Source organism: Centrocercus urophasianus, unplaced genomic scaffold (assembly GCF_019232065.1).
Source record: "Centrocercus urophasianus isolate 14NV4802_14NV808 unplaced genomic scaffold, USGS_Curo_1.0 seq_3, whole genome shotgun sequence".
Taxonomy (NCBI): Eukaryota; Metazoa; Chordata; class Aves; order Galliformes; family Phasianidae; genus Centrocercus; species Centrocercus urophasianus.
Genome location: NW_024884866.1, coordinates 1963139 through 1981063, shown reverse-complemented (window position 1 = coordinate 1981063; position 17925 = coordinate 1963139). Strand labels below are relative to the sequence as shown.

The 17925-nt window shown below is 39.1% G+C and overlaps 1 protein-coding gene across 4 annotated transcripts in view; it reads left to right on the top strand.

Moving 5' to 3' along the window:
• Positions 1-12041, top strand: part of DCLK2 (doublecortin like kinase 2) — a 79153-nt gene extending 67112 nt beyond the window's left edge. For 2 of the 4 annotated variants that reach the window (XR_006170490.1, XR_006170489.1), the window contains 7 exons: positions 512-645; positions 1694-1771; positions 4579-4675; positions 5172-5252; positions 6371-6487; positions 7488-7570; positions 10528-10614. Coding sequence is in view for 2 of the 4 variants with exons in the window: in XM_042828431.1 (XP_042684365.1) it covers positions 512-645; positions 1694-1771; positions 4579-4675; positions 5172-5252; positions 6371-6487; positions 10528-10749 (729 nt within the window). In the remaining 2 variants the exon portion in view is untranslated. Of the gene's footprint in view, positions 1-511; positions 646-1693; positions 1772-4578; positions 4676-5171; positions 5253-6370; positions 6488-7487; positions 7571-10527 lie in introns of all 4 variants that reach the window. The other 2 variants (XM_042828431.1, XM_042828430.1) reach the window with 1 other exon arrangement.
• The last annotated feature ends 5884 nt before the right edge of the window (positions 12042-17925 follow it).

Here is a 17925-nt window from a genome sequence, read left to right as displayed (position 1 = left end):
GAAGCCTATTTGCATCCTGAAAAGTAATACAATTTCCTTGCACGTATTTTTTCTAAAACATTTTTATAGCAGACACACTAAGAAGTTACTCTGCGAGCATCTAGACAGCAACCTAACATTTAAAATTTAAAACTTCCACAGAGATGGCCATGTAACTAAATTACTAAATATTAGTGAGAGAAATGCTGAGTTTTTGGCTTTTTAGGAACTTGTAAAGACAAGAGCGTTGAGAAACTGAGTAAATAATAGCAAGAAACTATCTGCATGAATTTTCATTTTTAAATTAAGATTACTCACGTCTGGACTTTCAAGTGAAGCTTGGTTTTATGGAAATATGTAGCTTGGAAGACATTCCAGAATTGTGAACCTAACCCAATTTTAATACATGGCTGTGGAAGTTACCTCTTTTTTCTACATTCTACATGTGGTGCTGATTATTAAAAATATAATAATAATAAATTTAAAAATTCCAATATCCTCCTCACCATTGTTTCTATTTTGCTGATTCTAGGTATGTGAATATGCAGATGGAACCAAATCTTTGAAGCTAGGAGACTTTGGACTGGCAACTGTGGTTGAAGGACCTTTATATACCGTCTGTGGTACGCCCACATATGTGGCTCCAGAAATCATTGCAGAGACAGGGTGAGGATAAGTAACTAAGACATAGGTCTTGTAACCTGTCATTTTTGGCAGGTAGCTCCTAACTGTTATTAAACAAAATAATTATGAGAAAACAGGCATCATTCAGTTCCTCAGACAGACCAGCTTCCCCATTTGCTCCCAGAGTACACGTATGCCTCCTTAACAACTCCCAAGGACCCCCACTTGTGGTGCTTGTCTAAACCTGTGCTCTGAGCAGGTCTAGTTAGATCATGTCCAGGTCAGGACCTCGTCTGGGTGATGCATTATGTTTGTTGCCTTGATTTAATTAAATAACTGAATTTTTCTGTATTTATCTAGTGGTTGCTCAAACACAAAATAATTTTTACAGTAAGTCTTGCTATCTATCAGACAAGAGATCTCCCTTCCATATTAGCTGCCTCTTGCCTTAACTGTGAATTTGGTCTTCTGAATGGAAGAAGGTTTGCTGGATTGACTCAAGCATCCTTCACTGTATTTGTGGTATTGGGAAATATTTCATAGCTGGCATGAGCTCAAACATCAGAGTGCACTTCACTGGCACGTTTTAAATTTGGACAAATTGAAGGTACTGGGTAGGAAAAGAAATTGAAAAAAAAAAGACCTCTTTCTGACCTCTAGCATTTTAATTTCTGTGCTTTAAAAAGAAAGGTGCAGTTCTTTATTCCTTTGTTACTTGTTCGTTTAGGAGACTGGAGAATTGGTATCTTTCTTGTTGCTTAGCAACACATGATAACGTTAGAGATAGTTACTGCAGGACTAAGAAAGCACCTCATTGTCTTCTATCATCAGGGATTCCGGATTGAGAAACCTTGATGCTGAATTGAATGCAGGTGTATTTGGAAAACCCTGGAGAGCCTTGAGGCTTATGGAGGTGAGGGGAGGTGGGAAGTTCCATCAAAGTGGTGCCACCAGGGCTTCCAAGACTGAAGGATCTAAATAAGATCCACGTATCCAAATAACATACAGCCAGCTCAAGTAATTTTGCAAGTCACTCCAATAAACAGTTATTTTTCAATCCAGCACAAGTAATGCAATCTTGTTTCCTCAGATACGGCTTAAAGGTGGATATTTGGGCTGCAGGTGTGATCACATACATACTGTTATGTGGATTTCCACCTTTTCGCAGGTGAGCATCTCTATTAGTCAAAAGGAAAAATACTGAAGACCCAAATCATTTTGTAAGCCCCATCTATCTCCCTGGAAGAGGCACTGTGGAAAAAATATACATTTAGACCGATGCTTTTTGAAGTTGGTTTCAGTTGTCCATCTCATCAGGCTTTGGTATCAGCTTTACATATTCAGTTTTCTATGGGAGCAACTGGCTTGTGCCACTGTATTCAGGGACAGAGCGCTGTGAAAGCACTTTATTTTCCTTTTGTCTTCTACGTGGGCCCCAATTCAACGAATGTGTATGCTTTGCCCTCTAGTGTTTCTGTTTGGACACAGCAGCTTACTGGTTTAGCGTCAAGGGGAAAGTTAATGGCACACAGAGGTCAGGGGAAGAATTTGCTTATGATGAGTTTTTAATCTTGTTAATCATTTTTTGTAAGCTCCATATGGTTGGTAGGGTTTGTGAATGTGATTCTCAATGTCACAGTATGAATGAAGCCTAAAAATAAGATGGATGTGTTTTGTTCACAGAATCACAGAATCACAGAATCACCCGGGTTGGAAGGGACCTCAAGGATCATGTAGTTCCAACCCCCCTGCCTAGCAGGGCCACCAAACACACACATTCAGATCAGGTTGCCCAGGACCCCGTCCAACCTGGCCTTAAACACATCCAAGGACGGGGCATCCACAACCTCCCTGGGCAGCCCGTTCCAGGGCCTAACCACTCTCCTTGTATAGAACTTCCCCCTAACATCCAACCTAAATCTTCCCTCCTTCAACTTCAATCCATTTCCCCTAGTCCTGCTGTTGTCAGCCCTTTTGAAGAGTTTACTCCCCTCGTGGGTGTAGGTTCCCTTCAGGTATTGATAGGCTGCAATGAGGTCACCCCGCAGCCTTCTCTTCTCCAGGCTGAACAAGCCCAACTCCCTCAGCCTGTCCTCATAGGGGAGGTGCTCCAGCCCCCTGATCATCTTAGTTGCCCTCCTCTGGACCCTTTCCAAAATCTCAATGTCTTTCTTGTACTGAGGGCTCCACACCTGGACACAGTACTCCAGATGGGGCCTCACAAGAGCCGAGTAGAGAGGGACAATCACCTCCCTGTCCCTGCTGACCACCCCTCTCCTGATGGAGCCCAGGATCCCATTTGCCTTTCGAGCTGCCAGAGCGCACTGCTGGCTCATGTTCAGTCTCTCGTCCATCAGGACCCCCAGGTCCTTCTCTGCCGAGCTGCTCTCAAGGACCACTCCTCCCAGCCTGTACGGGTGCCTGGGGTTCTTCCGGCCCAAATGCAAAACCTTGCACTTTGCCGTGTTGAACCTCATTAGGTTCACCCGAGCCCAGCCCTCCAGCCTGTCGAGGTCCCTCTGAATGGCATCCCTTCCTTCCACCGTATCAACCGCACCACTCAGCTTGGTGTCGTCAGCAAACTTGCTGAGGGTGCACTCAATTCCCTCATCGATGTCATTAATAAAGATGTTAAAGAGCACCGGTCCCAAGACAGACCCTTGGGGGACACCACTTGTTACCGGCCTCCACCTGGACATAGAGCCATTGACCACCACCCTCTGTCTGCGGCCTTTCAACCAGTTGCTTATCCATCGGGTCGTCCACCCATCAAATCCACTTCCCTCCAATTTGGAGATGAGGATGTGGTGGGGGACCATGTCAAAGGCCTTGCTCAGGTCCAGGTAAATGACATCAGTCGCCTTCCCTTCGTCCACCAATGCCGTCACTCCATCATAGAAGGCCACAAGATTAGTGAGGCATGACCTTCCTTTGGTGAAGCCGTGCTGGCTGTCTCGGATCACATTCTCATTCTTTATGTGATTGAGCATGTTGTCCAGGAGGATCTGTTCCATGATCTTCCCAGGCACGGAGGTGAGACTCACCGGCCTGTAGTTCCCCGGGTCCTCCCTGCTCCCCTTCTTGTATATGGGAGTGACGTGACCCTTCCTCCAGTCATCCGGGACCTCACCTGACAGCCACGACTTCTCAAATATGATGGAGAGAAGTTCATTATTTTTTTCGTCAGAGAATGAGAAGGAATTGACATATTTTAATAAGGAATTCATCCCTTAACATTATTTCTACAAATAGTTTGCTGAAGAAGGAAAATAAATTACAACTGCTTTGAATAGAGTTTGGGGCACGGAGGCAAAGCATTCATACCACGCCATCAGAATTAGGTCTTACCAAATTATTAGCAATTATTTGTTGAAAAACCAACACAAAAGGTTCGATTTTTCTTAACACTGAGAGGCTGAGTGGATGTTTACAGTAGGTAAGACCGACATAAGTTTTTGTTTGTTTAAATAAAAAGCAGCACTGCCCCTGACTTCTGAGTATTTATGACCCTATGTTTTTGATACAAACATAATTATCCAGCCAGTAGCCTGCCAGTACCCAGTCTACTGCACGTTTTCCATCCTCTCTGTGAAATACTTTCAAAATCCAGTTGCAGTAGCTTAGAAGAGGCTCATTTCACTGACATTCTTCCCCTGTTACACGCCTTTTTGTGGCAGATCCTTTTGGCTGGGCAAATGACTTATGTTTAAATCACCATTCCTGTCATTGTATTTTGTGTTAACTCCATAGTCTATTCCAGTGGAAGTCCTTTCAACTCAATATTATTTTTCAGTTTGCATAACTCCTGACAGCATAACTATGGCAAAGAACTCAGAGGTGCCATCGCTATATTAGCCTGCAAAGTAGGCACTTGTAATAATTGATATAACAAATTCTGTTCCATTTCAAAAATCAAATTTAAAACTCGCATGATAGATTTCATTCTCATCTCTTTCATTATTGCTGTTTCCACAGTGAAAGCAACCTTCAGGAAGACCTTTTTGATCAGATACTTGTGGGGAAGCTGGAATTTCCTTCACCCTACTGGGATAATATCACTGATTCAGCAAAGGTACTGATACATCTTCTAACTCTAAAGAGCTTTTCTGACAAATCACTGAGAAGACTGTGCTCTATTGGAAATGTGGGACAGAACACTGACAACAGAATGTTAACCACTCTTCCACACTTTTTCCTATGCAAGGTGATTGCAAACTGGTGAAGTGATTTAAATGTCCTTTTACTCTGGAGGAATACATAAGAGAATATGGTTTTCAAACAGTTTCACGAGTTTCATAGTTCTAATTTGTGCTCTTTATGTACTGTGACTGTGTACTGCCCATACAGAATCACTGTGTCCCAGTTGTGTTTTGTTCTGGTCACTTGTATGAGTACAGAGAACAAACTGGACCATTACAGCTGATGTTTGGAAGAGCTGTTTTTTGTTTGGTTTTGGAAAACTTAGTGAACGTGCATGCAGTAAGAAAGTTGTGCCGAAAAGAACTTTGAGCAAAAATTTTCACTGTAGTTTTCTTTCCCATTCTCATAACTCATTTTTCTTTACAAAGGAGTTAATTAGCCTGATGCTACATGTGAATACCGAAGCCCGATATACAGCAGCACAGATCTTAAGCCATCCCTGGGTGTCAGTGAGTAAATTACATTTTACTTATCTCTAACTTGACATTACATCTATAAATCTATTACAGTGTAGTCCTCAGAAGCAGCAACGCAATTCTGCTAAACTCATTTTTGTTTATTCAAACACTATTGCCACTTGCACATGTAAGAGACTAGCAAGAGCCTGAAGTAAGTTTCAGCTGTTGCTAACTCTGTTGACAACCGTATTCTAACATAACAGAGTGAAGGGTATCACTTGATTGAGATTAGAAGGTGCTGGAGGTTTTCATTCTGCTTCTTAAACATAACCTGACAAGCAGATGTGACTTGGGCATCGTCTAGATTGAGTGTGAAATATCACAAAAGATCATCTTTTAAAAGTGTACTTGAAAGGAAGGACTATTCTGCATATTGGCATCTCATTTGCTGCAATGCTACTTAAAAGAAATTGTAACTGCCTATTTTTTCACAAGAGAATTAGCAAATAAAATACATTGGCACTAAGCTGATGACATACAGCTGCTGGACAGCCATGTGGGGGAACACCAAAGTATGTTGCTTATTGATTTCAAATCAGTTTTCTACTGATAAATACCAGGTTTACATGTATATAGCCAATGCTGATTTCCACGTGCATTTTAAAAGAGAAAATACGGATTTCTCTCACACGAGAAGACAACTGTAATGATTTTACCTTTGAGAGGAGCTGTTATGCATAGATACCTACGGCACTGTATTGTTTCCTCAATCTGGGGGATGTGATGGGCCATTTAAAATGCTTACGCAAATAAAGCCAAATGACAAATACACTTTTAACCAAGCATAGCTGTATGTACAGTTAAAAGGTAAAAGTTGTTGCTCACGGCTGTGGGACAAATTCACGGACTGAAGTTAAGCAGTTCACATGGCATTTTAAGAAACAGAAGGTCAGACACAAAAGAGTACTTCATAGGTTCCTTTCCTACATAGTTTGTCTCAAATGGTTTGAACCATCACTCAAGTAATAGAGGGCACTCGTTTTTGGCCTTCTTACCTGAATGGTTACTTTGAGGTAGTACCTCTAGTTAATGGAACATTTCTCTTTTGCTCAGTTACATTAATTTATTTTTTTTCCCTTACCTTCAGTATTGTGTTTGTTCTAATACAGGATGACACTTCCCCAGAGAATAATATGCAAGCTGAAGTAACAGGTAAACTGAAGCAGCACTTTAACAACACCCTACCCAAGCAAAATAATACATCTGCTGGGGTTTCTGTCATCATGGTAAGAGAAATAAAGTTTTTATACATTCATATTGTACTTAGCATATTTTTCTAACAGTACTCTGTGAGCATGTGTGGTTTAAGAACAGCAAAAGCAAAACTGGAATAGTCCCTAATTCTAGTTGTGTACTGTATGGATTGTCCTACTGTCGCTTGAGAGCAGCCAAGTCTATCATGGTGTGCTAGCTAAGCTACATAAACAAGCTTTCAGATACATGTAAACACTAAGTAGTAATATATTGAAATGGAGTTTATTAACTCAAAATCCTTCATTGAAAAAGCTGTAATTTTAATCATACTGATCAGCTAGCTGCTGAAGTAGGCTCCTCCATTCTGCCCAAGCAATGCTCCATCTTGAGCATACTGTTGTTCAATACTGTGTTTGTGGGGAAAACCAGATTCCCATTCAGAAATTCTTTTCATAGTATTGAATATTTACCACATTAATTTTGTCCCACTGCAACTCTAGGTATGTATGTTATGTATGCTCCTTACAGGGAACATTAATCAAAGCGTACAAAGGAAACTACTTAAGTTAAGTAGATGTAGGAGAATCACAGTTGAGTTCCCTGCTATCAGTGCTCAGAACTGTGCTTCTAGTTGATGGGCCACTTTTTCATAGAAAAATGCAACAGTTCAAGAGCTTGAGCTGCCATTCCCATTTTGAGGCCCACTGCTGTCTAATTTAAGGATGTGCTCTGCATACAAATAGTATCTTTCATTACTAGAAAAAACACAAAATTATCACTGATAGTAAAGTACCAGTGTTTTTTTTCCTTGATAGCTTTAACTATTCTGAATATACAGCCCACTTACGTTACCAAAGAGTTGTTCTTATCATCTGAAAGTAGGTAAACTTAAATAACGTGTGCATATGTTTATGCTTTTGCAAATACATTTACATGAATTAAATAGGCAGTATCAAGAGTAGAAACCTAAAAATGAGAGAAGTCAGAAAATGGATTTCAGGTTCATGCTGTTGTCTGCATTTCATTTGACAGTTTGACTTGACAGTTTGAGAGGGACTTCAGAGCTTCATTCTTTATTCTGTTGAGACTATGGATAAGCCTGAAGCTGAAAACTGGTATAAAATGCAATATATGTAATAAAAGCAATTTTAATTCTAACTCTCAGCCCCTCTCCAACTTGCATGTGACTTAAGCCTATCTCAGATCTCTGACACAGTGTAGCTTCTGGCTTCTTATCGGTGCGGTTTTTTCCCCTCAATTCTATAACTACTGCCAACCCTTCAGCCAAGAATGTTATTAAATCTTTTGATTCTCCTTTTTCCTGCCCTATTTCCTCCTAACAGCTGTGGAAGGAAAACAATTAAATGGAAACAATTAAATATTTAGTTCTGAATGCAGCTTGGAGTTAATGCTGAAGGGAAAATAAACTGCTCGAAACAGTGTAATTTAATGAGAATTAAGCCCTAAAGTTTGTTACTCTTGCTCTGGATTATTTAGAGCATTAAAATTTAGTCCTGGGCTTCACTTACATCAACACTTAAAAACATTCGGACAAGCACAGTATTGTAACCACTGTGTACTGCAATGCATTGCTATTGCTAGATCAGTCCACCTGCATATTTAATGGAATCCCTTTTAGCATCACTTCATTCAAATATTGCCACCTGGACAATGCAGATAATACCATCATGTGGCAGATAAGTAAAACTGCACATACTTACTTCAGTGTTCTTGAAAAGGAGACTTTTTCTGCCCCTTAAAAGCATACTGCTGTTAACTCATTATTGATTATTTTTTTTGTCAGTTTAAAACTGTTCTGTTAATCAATATTTGTTGCAATTGTGTTAGTTCTGCTTTAAGTAAGTCTAGTTTCTGTCCCTTGCTTCCTTCCTTTTTCCTCCTTTCCCCATGCCTGCATTGCTTTCCTCTGAATAGGTCCAAGGCAATGGTACGTACTAACTGCAGTGCTTTGTTCTGCTGCACAAAAAAAATACATGTGCTCTGTCTGTCACAAGGAGAAAGGAGAAATAATTCAGCCAGTCTGAAGTGGAAAAGAGCTAAAGCCACACAGAAACACCAAAGTAAAAAAATCTTAAACACTTGCAAAGAAGTTTTGTGTATTAAGGGAGGCATATTTGAAATTTTCTAAGCTAGCACTGATAACAACTAGTTATTTCTCACTTCCTCAGACACTCAGTTCATTTCCCTGAGAGCAATTCTGTGCACGTGTACATCTCAAAATACCTGAAAGCAATTAGAAAAAGTATATATCTGCTACTGTTCACTCCATGAAGTTATAACATTGGATATCCTTCTGTGTCCCAGGAGCACACTGACAGCTGGCAAATTTTCCTTGTCAATGTGACACAGACAACAGCCAAGACTAACAAAACATTGAACTGCATGATGAATGAAAAGATAGGAATTGTACGAAGAAGGTACCACAGTGAAGGACACAGAGAGGTGAAAAAAAAACATCTAAAACGCAACCTACTGAAATAGAAATTGTTTCCATTTCAAATAAAATTTGTGAGACTAATTCCAGAACAACCTGCCTTCCATATACCTGCAAACTATTGAAGACCTGTACTTGAAAAGCTGGAGCTACCAGTCAAGCTTTCTTTACTAAAGTCAGATAAAAGAGAAATCTGAATTCTGATAGCCCACAGTGAAATGATTTTTCACTTCTTAACATGAACAGTTAATTAGGAGAACAGAGGCTCACTACTTAGGTTCTGCCTTGTCCTTGGTATCTTTGATGCAATAAACTACAGCAGAAAAACACATGGCATATTTAACTCCTATCAGAAAATTATTTCAGTATCCAGACCAAAAGATTTAGACAATTTCCACTAACACTTGGAAACCATTGCATTACAGAAGTCCTTCTGAACAATTAAATGAAAGAACATAAAAGACAGAGCACCTAATTTATTTTAACAGTAGAACATTCTGGCTGAAAACAAATTGCTACTTAAGTGTTTTATAATGCTTGTACATAATTAGGAAGACATTTCCATGCAGGTGAAGCACGTATTTGTGTCTATCTTCTCACTACAAGTATCACAGATTTGCAAATTACTGTAGAAAGCCCAATCAACTTGCACTTGACCAGGGAAGTGCATCTTGTACCATTCCACATAACCGAATAAACTAGAAAGAATTTAATCTCTATTAAGTCTATATTCTCATTGGTACTTGTGGTTAAGCCAACAAGCATAGCGATTTGTAACGATCAATATCAGCCTTCAAACTGTGAAACAAGACCCATTATGCTGTCCCTCCAAACCCTGGAAAACAATTCTGAAATTTCTGACACAGGAACTACCAGATTTCCCTCTTGCTCACCTTCAGACATTCTACTAGAAATGAAACATTACCCCACAGTGTAATATAATATTAATTTGCAATAGCTTTCAGAGGATATGAAAGTAGTATGGTTTAGCAGACACACCACATTTTCCAAGACAATCTACCTGATGCACTACAGAGTTCTCACTTTCCAGGCTGATCTGCTACTCTTTCTCCCATTTGCATTTTTTAGCAACACTTTTCAGAAATGATGCATTTTTGTAACTGCATTCTGTTAACTTTTTACAAACAAGCAGTAAGGGATTCTACTTGAGATAGAAAGACTCCCCAGCTTCCAGCTGTTACCTTCACACACCAGTAGTTCTGGTCTTTACAAAAGCGCACATTATGCTCAAATTAAAAGATATGTAGTTAACTCTCTGTGTCTCGATAAATGCAGGTACATACATTTTGCTAATGTAAAGAGAGTTCAGACAATATCACAATCGCTTGTTATTTTTCTCTCCACATCAGACTTGCAAAAAAACTGCCAATTTGGATCACCACAGCAAATAAGTATCTTCAAGATAGTTTTCCAATGCCAGCACTTCAAAACAAAAAACAATTTTATAAGTTTTCTAATGTTATTTCTCCTTTTTTTCTGGCTCTAACGCATGCACTTAATGTCTTGTAGATTGTTTTAACCCCAAGTTCAACACAGTGCTTTGATTTAACTGCTGTTTTTTGTATTTTTTGCCTTGGGTTTTTTGTCTGTTTTTAGAACACAGCTCTAGATAAAGAGAGTCAGATTTTCTGCAGCAAGCGCTGTCAGGACTCCGGTAGAGCTGGAATGGAGAAAACTTCTGCAATTACTGCTGCAGCTGCTGATCCACACGCAGCCGGGTCCGAGACCCTACTCCCTGCTGCTTCTGAGCCAGTCAGATCCCCCACGCTCCCCACCTCAGCGTCTCCTGAGTTTGCTGGGGAGCAGCCTGGTGTGTAGGACTGACTAAACCAAATCCACCCGAACGTCCCTGTGCTCTTGCCACGGTTTCTCCTCATTTCACATGACAGTTTGTTTTCAGTTTTCTTGCACCCTCCTGTGGCGAGCCCAAAGCAGGCTCTGCCACAAGACACTGAACTTCAAAAGCGAGTGAGTAAATGTGGTTTTTTTGAGTGCTCTTTGCCATCAGCAGTAGGGAGAAAAGATTCTGGTAATGTTAGATGATTTTTAAGTTATCTGTGTTAGTTTAATTTCCTGCATTCACACACTCTTGGGCTCTAAGTAGACTAACTTTATGCGTAGCTAACCGCAAAGGCACCTGAGATGATGAAGGATTGCCCAGCCTCACTTGTACAAGCGGGCCCCATTGTGTTCTGATGAGGGTTCTCAGAAAAGCAGGAGAGGAAGACAAGGAAAGAAAAGTTCCATTCACCTTCTACTCTGATGCCTCTATTTTTAGGCAAGTGTCTACCAAACTTGAAGAGGCATATTTTCACAAAAAATGAAAAAATAATAAAAAAAGTAGGGAACTAATTGTAAAATATTGACAGGCAAACACTGGAAATACAGGAAAGGGTGGTCATTTTTTTGCATAAAGTTTGTTATCAGACTTGCAGACTGCAGGGTAGTGTTTAGCTAATTTGAATTTTAATAAAGGGACTTGGGATGTAAACACAAGCGCTGGTCATTTATTTGTAATGAAGACCAGAGTCAAGGAAGCCTTTTTGTTCTAGCCATTTTCTATCCTAATCACAGATATCACACCCTTCTCCAGTCAGTCTATCTGTTAGATACAATACAATGACTTTGGGCCTGCAAACAGAATGCCTGCTGCATGTTACCTAGCTAGGATGGCCAGAGCAGTTTTTAGTTCTAGAGAGAGCTGACAGGAGCTACTCCAAGCAGCCGCCATCAGTAGCTAGCAGCAGTCTGTCAGCACTATTCCCTCCACTCACCTGGTGCAGGCACTGGCAACATGGACTGGGAAGCAGACATGCTTAATCTGCAGTCACGGATAGAGGAGGTTTTATCTTTACCATACTGCTTTGTTCAATATTATATGTATTCAGCTTATTCTTTTCCTTTGCTCGTTCTTTTCAATTGGTCATAGGTCATTTTCTTTCTTAGCTATACTTTCTACTAGAATTGTAAACAAAGACCTGCAATAAACTTTCTTCATTAAAAAAAAAAAAAACAAACCAACAAAAAAACAGCTCTCAATCATTTATTTCATTGAGAATTCAGTTATCTTATCTCTGAAGAGTCTGAACACTTGGGTGCCTAGCAAGAAGATTTCATAAAATAAATCAGAGTATTTCTCATACGCTTTTAAAGTCCCTTGATTTCAATGGAGGACCAAGGCAATACACAACTGAGCATAACTGAAAATACTCTGTCTTATTCAAAAAGGCAATAAAGTGCACAAAACACCAATTTCTAACCTATGCTCATGGAACAGCTGAGAGATTTACAGGTACAGTGACAAAAAAAAATCAGTTGTGAAGGAATGAAAAAGCATTATAGGTATGAAAAGAGATTACAAGCCCTAATAAAAAAAAAAATTGGGCTTGATTGAGACAACAAAATTTGAATTGCAACTATAGTTATTGTGAATTAACTCTTTTTACAGGCTTACTGGAATGAGGTCAAATATGAAAATGGACATTGTATAAAATTAAGTACATTTACATTTTCAAATAGCGTAAAAATATGAAGACAGCAGTCTAGCCTTACACAGAAAATGATGAGACTTGCATGAGATAGATGCATATACAGTTGGCAAGTTCTGCAGTAAGTCATAGACTGTGCTCAAGAAGGGATGCAAAATTTTCAGATGGGACAGACTAACGCATCTACAGCAAGGAAAGGGAGCACTCAACAGAGATGACACTGATAAATTATTCAATTGAGTTAAGAGATGAGTAAGGAGGAAGAAGCGGCAAAATGATAAGGATTGGGTCATTTTGAAGTTTTTTTTGTTTTTTTGTTTTTTTTCCTAAGAGGATGAATATTCAGCTGTAGGTACTTATTTTACAAAGAAAAAATGGACAAGGATTAATAGAATCATAGAATCACCAAGACTGGAAAAGACCTAAAAGATCATCCAGTCCAACCGTTCACCTATTGCCAATAGCTCCCACTAAAGAGATCCCACTATAGAGATAGCTAACAATTTGTCTTCAACAAAGCCTCATGCTTTTGTGAAGGAAAGGATGAAAATCTGACTGGTAACTGTCTGTAAGTTTACCTATTATGTATGCCTTTACCACCTTCTACAAAACAAAATATCTAGAACTCACATACCTAGGTTTATGAATGATCAACGTGTAAACATTCATAGACAAGTACTGTGGTTTGCAGAGGAGACAGCAGATAGACTATGCCAAAATTACCTACTTAATACTGACCATCGCTCTGAAAGATTATCTTGTGGTAAACGTATCAGATAAAAACATGCTATATCTAGGCAAATTCTTAACTTAGTCTTTGACCTTAAAAAAGCCATATTGCTTCTCTGTGCCTTAATTTGGCACCAAAGACAATAAAGCTATGGGTGCATAGGTGGTATGGTAACACTACTCAAAGCATCACAGTTTAACATCAAAAGAGAGACATGCTGGTTAATAATAAAACACGTAATGAAGGCTCCTTAGTATTGTGTGGTTTGTTATCTACTGCACTTTCATTTAACCTATCACTCTTTCAACCCATCACTTGCACGAAGAAAGCAAAAAAAAAATAGCATAAAAAGATATGGTAAACAGAACCATGCTCTACTTTCAAGCGAAAGAATCAACATGTATCAACATCTACAAAACTTTAAACTCAAGTGATCCTTTGTCCTAGAGGACTGTCATCTCTTCCATTTTATAAAAACGACTGGAAGTCATGAATTGTTTTGATACCTATTGATTAAAATGCCAGTGTTTGCAAATACTCAGCACAACTACCACCATGCCTATGTTTTAAAAAACGGAATTATAAACATTAATCCTTTTAAAAAGCCCCTATTTTTAGCTTCTTGGAGCGTGATTAATAGTTCATTTATACCCCAGTAGATCAAGTTCACAAGTTCTAGACTCAAAATCTCTCCTTAACAGAATTGAGTCCACCCCAGCTATAAGTCAACATAACACTAAATTCACTATGGTTGCTGTCAAAATTTACCCTTACCCCTATTCTTGGCTTATAAAATTAATTACAATAGTTGTCATTAAGTACATTAAGGTAGAAGATATTTTATGACATTACTATCACAGAAGAGATCTGTTGCTTTAAAATGCAAACAGTTCTCCCCCCCCCCCCCCCCCCCAATTTCACTAAATACGTAAGAAGCTAAGAAAAAAGCAATGACTGAAATTTAACACATTTTAGGGCATCTTGTTCTCAAATTAAATACATATATATAAATATATAATTTTTAAAACCTAAGTTAATTATATATACAAGATACCAGAAAGACATTTCTTCCAACACCTTATTCCCATTTTTTCTTTCCTAATTCTAATGAGCATTAGAATTCCAAGAGCGATCTGTACCTCGTCTAACAACTGCATACTCCCTGTGAGGATGCCATGAGTATTTCTGTGTTTGTTACAGAAATACTTCGATTACTCTTTAACAGTTGAACATACAGAAGTGTTTATTCTTGCAGAATACCATCAATGACAAGTTGTTGCAAAACAAAGGAACTAATGATTAGCTTTCATTTACATATGCAGGAAAAAAAAAAAGGAAAAAAAACCCCGAACTACCATAACTTGGCAATGGCATCTCTGCAGAACACAAGAAAATATATATAAGAAAAGTTACGCTGACATTTTAACACCTGAAAAGAGCAGGAAAAAATGCAGCTCTAGAACAAAGAAGCAAAATGAACATTGCTACGGATACTACCTATATATGCTGAAGTTCCACAGTAAAAAGAAATAATCATATCTATTTAAAGGTAGGAGATACAGAACAGTAAAATTCCTTCTCCCATTCTCATGTGACTAGGATGTTCTGATGGCTCTCCTGCACTATGAAAACAGTATCTGTTTTCTCCAGTAGACCAGCCTTGTGATAGCATATTTTCCTTTCTCCTATCCAAGTGACATTATACAGAAATAAACTTACTATCCAATATCCCGAAGCAATACACCATCAAGTGGCAGATAAGCAAGGTCCAATGGGAATACAGGGAAAGGATTATAAGAATGCAGAGTTATGCAGTTATGCACTGTTTGCTTCTAACTGAGTTGCAAGCACATTCAAGGTACTTGGTGCTTGTTGGAGCTGTAGCTCTTAGTGCTGCTCCAGAGCAGAGCAAAGGAAACTCTTCAGCACCCTGGAGATCAGAAGCAAGACACTGCCTGTGATTTCAACAGGGATCACAGCTAGAGTAGATGCTATTTCCTTTATCTAATTGAAATTAAAAAAAAACATTAGCCAGGAAGCATTCACTTGATATAACGCTGTCTGTACTCTCCTCAAAACAGGTTTCAATTTCCTATTTACAGAAGTGGATCTGATCATCTCAGGATAAACCACTAAATTTATGCAGCAAGCATATTGTAAACCAAGCACACATATTGAAGTAATTATCTGCTTTTATATGAGTATTTCAAGCTAATGGAGGGAAGGTTGGATATAGGTTGGATACAAGGAAAAAGTTTTTTTACAGTGAGGTTGGGGATGCACTGGAACAGGTAGGTTGCCCTGCCCATCCATGGAGACATTCAAGACCAGGCTGGATGGAGCTTTCAGCAACCCAATCTAGCTGTGGTGTCCCTGTTCATTGCAGGGCCATAGATGGTCTTTAAAGGTCACTTCCAACTCTAAGGATTCTATGATTCTGTTTATCAATTATTTTTGGTGATAGCAGTTTGAAAAATGGAGCAGTGTATTTACATGGGTTTGTTTCAACCTAAGTCAAATGGCAACTGGAAAGCAAGAGAAATGCACAGAACTATCCTGACACTGATTTTTTTTATAAGACTGAATACAGCAAAGTAATCCAACACTCCTCCTGACATCACTTTCCACATGCAAGTGTTAAGCACAATCAGGGAAGTGATAAATTGCTTCTATTCACTGTGGTATCTATCTGGCCTTTAAAAAAAGAAAAAAGAAAGGACAAAAAGTCACACAGCTATCGAAAGCACTTGTCATTACTAAGTGCACAAATGAAGAGTGAAAACCAATACAGGCAGCAGAGAGTGTGGCAGTGCCCTTTCTGAATGCCTGAGGGTACTGCTGGGTTGGGACTTAACAGCTACACCTGTACAACTGCTTTGGGGCAAGGGCTGCCTTTTAGTGCCCTTCCAGCACTTCCATCAGCAGGAAGGTGATCCTTTGTGAGTTAGTCTTTTATTATTATTGTTAGACTAAATTAGCATTGTAAAAACATGTAGGGGCAGGGTCTGAAGAAGAAAGCTGCCAGGCAACCATCCACCAAGTTTTTTCTTCAACTGTTCCTTCTGATTTATTTCTTTCCAAATGACACTGGATTTTTATTCCTTTGTTATATTTGGAAATGGCAACAAAAAAGAAGCATGCAAAATGCAGCTTGCAGAGAAGCAAAGCCTTGCCAGAAAGCACCAGCAACTACTCCCTTCTCCCCAGATTTATATTTGCCAGAGGGTTAGTGTGCTTAAACACTCAAACGTTTAAACACAGTTTAAAAATGCTGCTTAAAAAGACACCAGCTCTATTGTTCTATGTGCTGTCTACAACAGCCACATTTTGTTTTTGCAGCTAGCAGGGCTTGCTCAAATACAGATTTCTAGCACACAGGATGATAAACACAATAAAAAGCAGAAAAAAACCCTGCAATCTGCAAATCCATTGCTGGACACAACATGTTCTAAATACACAAACAGACTCAGCTGTATTAGTTGTATTTCATGGTTTTGCAGCTCAGAACTTACAGTGCATACTGAATGAAGTAACAGCCAAAGAAAAATATATAACTTGAAGAAAACAGAAATGATCTAACTCTCACCACTTAGTAAATAGCAATGCATTTTTTTTTCCTATGCAGTTCACACAGCACAACCTCCAAAGCACTTAACTAGATGTCTTCTGTTAGCTGAGTACATAACATAGCTCATGTATGAGTCTGTGATTTCAAATTTTGCTAAATATAAAAGTCACTCTGCATTTCAATAATATGGTTCCTAATAGCATCACAATTCATTTATAAGATAATTATTTCCCATGGCTTCCACGAAGCTGTGAAATCTCACATGACTACACAAAACCCCATCCAGGAAAGCTCGCAATAGTTTACAGCAACACACACGGAAAAGCTCATCTCTGCTTTTGTTTCACTAGGATGCAGTAAGCTTTTTAGAAACAACACATTCATCTTCTATTCCTTTTGAACTATTTTAAATGTAGGACGTGCCCTAGCAGCAGCACTCATCACTCACAAGTTGATGAAAATGAAGCTTGGCGTGTAAAGCAGAAAAGCTATAATCCAGACAGACACCATAGCTAGCCTATTCTTACTCAATATATCTAATAGCAGTTATGTCCTCACTGAGGTTGCAATAAAAATCATTTCCCACACAAGTCCTGGTTTTGGATTTCATGTTGCTAGTACAAGAAAAGAAAAACAATTTTTGTTCCATATTGCCAGCCCTCTATAAAACACACAAGGTTTTTATTGCTTTTGTTCTCTCTGTAACAACTGAAGAGACTCCACTGTTGCTTAAAAATGCCCAGCCTGACCACACACATTAGCAGCACCACAGGAGTAAAGGATCTCTAAAACACCTTGAAACAGAACTTCAGTTTGCACATCATCTCTCATCAGATCCTGTACAGCACACATCAGCCATTTCCACATGCCTACAACTCATTTCAAGCTACCTGAGCTCAATATTTCCCCACAAACTGAACTCCCAACAACAGTAAGTGCTGCTTTCCAGAACACCAGCCATAAGCTCCAGTTAAAAAAAAAAAAAACAAAACAAAACAAAAAACATTTGAACTCACCGGAACAAAAGGAGGCCCAGACTGCCAGGCAAAAAAGCTCCGCTCATAAATGTTCCCTCTACATTTTGAAAAAATAAAGAACTGGAAGAAGAGCTTTTCTACCCTACTCCTTCTTCCAGAACATTCTGCAAATAACAGCCAGCTCAGATGCAGGTTGATGACTGGCACCTGCTCATGCCTCCCTGTGCAGGC